A 4,222-nucleotide genomic window follows, 5' to 3' on the forward strand; every position below is an offset into this window, starting at 1 on the left:
TATGAGGAAGAAAGTGATGGGAGCTGAAGAATAGAATACTTATTGCTGTGTTAAAGTGCTGAGCAAGTGAGCTAGGAAAGGGATTAACAACTTTTGAGATATAGTCATAGTAGCAGTATTATTGTTATTTTCTCTGTTTTAAGTTGCATCAGTGTCTGAACACTGTGGTTATGCATAGTTGAGTGTTTGGTAAATTAAATACACCATTGTATTTTATTTTTTATATATTGCTCTCTTTGGCATAATTCTGTTACAATATGCAGATTAGATGTACGTTTTGGAGCATTTCTTTGTTCAGGCTGCTTTTTCAGATGTATTTATCTGGGAATGTATTTGTACATAGAAAAAAAGTATTTGTTTAAAAATATTTCATTTCTCCATTGATTCAAGACTTTTCCATAAACCACATATGAAGTAACTTTGAAAATAAGATTAAATCAGCTGTAAAAGGTTTATTTTATTGATACCACAAACATATTTTTAATCCAAGTCAGATTAACATTAAAAATTAGATTAAAAAATAAACCCGTCAATGGGTTATTTAATCAACAGCAGTATTTTACATTATTATTTTGGTGATCACTAATGTTATTTCCTTTCAGACTGTCGATCTGCCAGATGAAGCAATCTGAGGACAAATTCTCCCTGGGTAGACATTCCTCCATCCAGGTGGCTACTGTAAATTTCTCCTTGTGAGCATATGGCATCCATGTGACAGCTCTCTGCAATGAAGAGAGATAGGATTAGAATGTTATGCTTAATTTTAAATAAAGGCATATTATGTTGTATAATTTATGCCAATTTCACTTTGTTTTAGTTCATGACAAATGTTCTTGGTCTGAGAAATGTGGTGACTTGGATTCAAATGTCCATAAATAAAAAATTATTTCTTCTAGAAAACCAAAAAAATGAAATAAAACAGAAAAACTATTCCTCAATTGTAGTATTCATACAATGTGATTTTAAAAGTCAAGTAAACTTTTAGCAGAGATGCACTCAAGCTTTTATTCTAATATTTGGGACTAGAGGGCAGATTATTGTTAAGAAGTTAGAGAGGGAGATGGAGAGAGAGAGAATGGGAGGTAAGAAAGAGAAAGTTCTTGTATGGCAAACCAAAATGGAAGAGTTCAGAAATTACTTTTCCTTGTAAGTTTAAAAAGTCTACTTACCTAGGTAAAAGGGGTCACCGTTTGTTATAGTTAATTGTTTAGTCATTCTCCATTTGATTTTTGTTTTAAGAGAAAACCCCCTCTTAAGCTTTGTGGAATGGACCTGAGTGACGAATCCCCTGACATTAGTCTCTCAAATGTCCAAATAAACCGACAAAATTATTTTATGGCATAAGATAAGAGTGCAGTTTGAACACCATAGCAACAATAGATTTTTTCAGCACTTCATATGTAACTTTTACCCCACGAACTTTAGCAATTGATCTCAGTTATTAATGTATTTACCTTTGCTACATCTGAATATATTTCTGAAATGCCCATATAAAAAACATAAAATAGTATAAAATAGTACATACAGGTGCCGGTCATAAAATTAGAATATCATGACAAAGTTGATTTATTTCAGTAATACCATTCAAAAAGTGAAACTTGTATATTAGATTCATTCATTACACACAGACTGATGTATTTCAAATGTTTATTTCTTTTAATTTTGATGATTATAACTGACAACTAATAAAAGTCCCAAATTCAGTATCTCGGAAAATTAGAATATTGTGAAAAAGTTCAATATTGAAGACACCTGGTGCCACACTCTAATCAGCTAATTAACTCAAAACACCTGCAAAAGCCTTTAAATGGTCTCTCAGTCTAGTTCTGTAGGCAACACAATCATGGGGAAGACTGCTGACTTGACAGTTGTCCAAAAGACGACCATTGACACCTTGCACAAGGAGGGCAAGACACAAAAGGTCATTGCTAAAAAGCTGGCTGTTCACAGAGCTCTGTGTCCAAGCACATTAATAGAGAGGCGAAGGAAGGACAAGATGTCGTAGAAAAAAGTGTACAAGCAATAGGGATAACCGCATCCTGGAGAGGATTGTGAAACAAAACCAATTCAAAACTGTGGGGGAGATTCACAAAGATTGGACTACAGCTGGAGTCAGTGCTTCAAGAACCACCACGCACAGATGCACAGACATATGCAAGACATGGATTTCAGCTATCGCATTCCTTGTGTCAAGCCACTCTTGAACAAGAGACAGCGTCAGAAGCGTCTCGCCTGGGCTAAAGACAAAACTGCTGCTGAGTGGTCCAAAGGTATGTTCTCTGATGAAAGTAAATTTTGCATTTCCTTTGGAAATCAAGGTCCCAGGGTCTGGAGGAAGAGAGGAGAGGCACAGAATCCACGTTGCTTGAGGTCCAGTGTAAAGTTTCCACAGTCAGTGATGGTTTGGGGTGCCATGTCATCTGCTGGTGTTGGTCCATTGTGTTTTCTGAGGTCCAAGGACAATGCAGCCGTCTACCAGGAAGTTTTAGAGCACTTCCTGCTACTGATGAACTTTATGGAGATGCAGATTTCATTTTCCAACAGGACCTGGCACCTGCACAAAGTGCCAAAACTACCAGTACCTGGTTTAAGGACCATGGTTGGTATCCCTGTTCTTGATTGGCCAGCAAACTCGCCTGACCTTAACCCCATAGAAAATCTATGGGGTATTATGAAGAGGAAGATGCAATACGCCAGACTCAACAATTCAGAAGAGCTGAAGGCCACTATCAGAGCAACATGGGCTCTCATAACACCTGAGCAGTGCCACCGACTGATCGACTTCATGCCGCGCCGCATTGCTACAGTAATCCAGGCCAAAGGAGCCCCAACTAAATATTGAGTGCTGTACATGCTCATACTTTTCATGTTCATACCTTTCAGTTGGCCAACATTTCTAAAAATCCTTTTTTTGCATTGGTCTTAATTGATATTCTAATTTTCCGAGATACTTAATTTGGGACTTTCATTAGTTGTCAGTTATAATCATCAAAATTAAAAGAAATAAACATTTGAAATACATCAGTCTGTGTGTAATGAATGAATCTAATATACAAGTTTCACTTTTTGAATGGAATTACTGAAATAAATCAACTTTGACATGATATTCTAATTTTATGACCGGCACCTGTATATATAGATCTCTGCCACTCTAAAACTGTCCAAGAGGACTTACATTGAAGTCTTTGGTGTTTTCTTTGCGAAAATGTTAGCTTACCTTCATCACAACAGATCCCAGGTGCTGCACAGTGTCCATCTTCTTCCAGTCCACAGACTCGACCACTAGCCTCACATGGAGAAGACAAAAAACTTTCCTCCAGACAGCGTGCACTCTCAGAGGTTCCTATGTAGCAGCCGAGCTCTTCAGAACAGCAGATACTGGGGCCAAAGCAACGTCCCTTATTGTCAGGACCACATGGCATGCACTGTGGAGTTAAAACAACAAATATCAAAAGAATGCATCCTACAGTGATCTATTTGATAATGAATGAAGAATAAACTATCACAAAAAAAACAAATAAAATTGAATGAAAAAAACAAAAGCAAGAGATGTGTATCTAAACCAGCACTAGAATCAAGGCAATAACCAACTCTGAAAAGTACCCCAACCCATTGCAGAGCACACTCATGAACAACTCTGTTATTCTTGATCAATTTTGTATCACCAGTCCATTTTACAGTATATGCTTTTTCACATGTGTGCGTTTGGAAGACAGCTGAAGGGATCAGCTGATGGTAATTGTCCTCTGAATCACGGGTTGGTGTGGTGTACTAATGCCTTCTCATTTTCTCACTTTGCAGACTGGAAGATTGATGAACTTACCATCTCTGACATCACTTCCAGTGTCTGGCCTCCTGGACCCATCCCTTCCTGTTGGAAGCACATGAGACTGGAAGTTTGGCCATCTTTAGCAGTTCAGCTTTGAACTCAACGTCTGGAAAGATATTACTTTGTTGGTCTTTTTTGAAAGTTTATTTTTTCTTGTTGTTTTCAACAATATATGGGTACAATTTGCCCATCCCTTTTTACTTGTCTTTTCTCAGAGTTTGCACTACTGAAGGAAACCAGAATTCCCAGAGTGAATAGACACACATACATTGTGCTGAAAGGTACTCCAGAAGTGTACTGAAACAGATCAAAGCACTGCAAGATTCTATTGCCACAGAATTCACCTTCAAATCATCCATCAATTTTACTGTCATGTGAACATAGTATAATTAA

At 37.3% G+C, this 4,222-nt stretch overlaps 1 protein-coding gene across 1 annotated transcript; it reads right to left on the reverse strand.

The window, feature by feature from the left end:
• Positions 1 to 449: 449 nt before the first annotated feature.
• Positions 450 to 3,865, reverse strand: LOC120532045 (neurophysin 1-like). The gene is made up of 3 exons (XM_039757957.1): positions 3,824 to 3,865; positions 3,218 to 3,425; positions 450 to 722 (listed from the first exon to the last, which is right to left on the reverse strand). The coding sequence occupies exons 1-3, from the start codon at positions 3,863 to 3,865 to the stop codon at positions 589 to 591; spliced, it is 384 nt and encodes a 127-aa protein (XP_039613891.1). The 3' UTR covers positions 450 to 588.
• Positions 3,866 to 4,222: the final 357 nt, after the last annotated feature.

Source organism: Polypterus senegalus, chromosome 7 (genome assembly GCF_016835505.1).
Source record: "Polypterus senegalus isolate Bchr_013 chromosome 7, ASM1683550v1, whole genome shotgun sequence".
NCBI lineage: Eukaryota > Metazoa > Chordata > Cladistia > Polypteriformes > Polypteridae > Polypterus > Polypterus senegalus.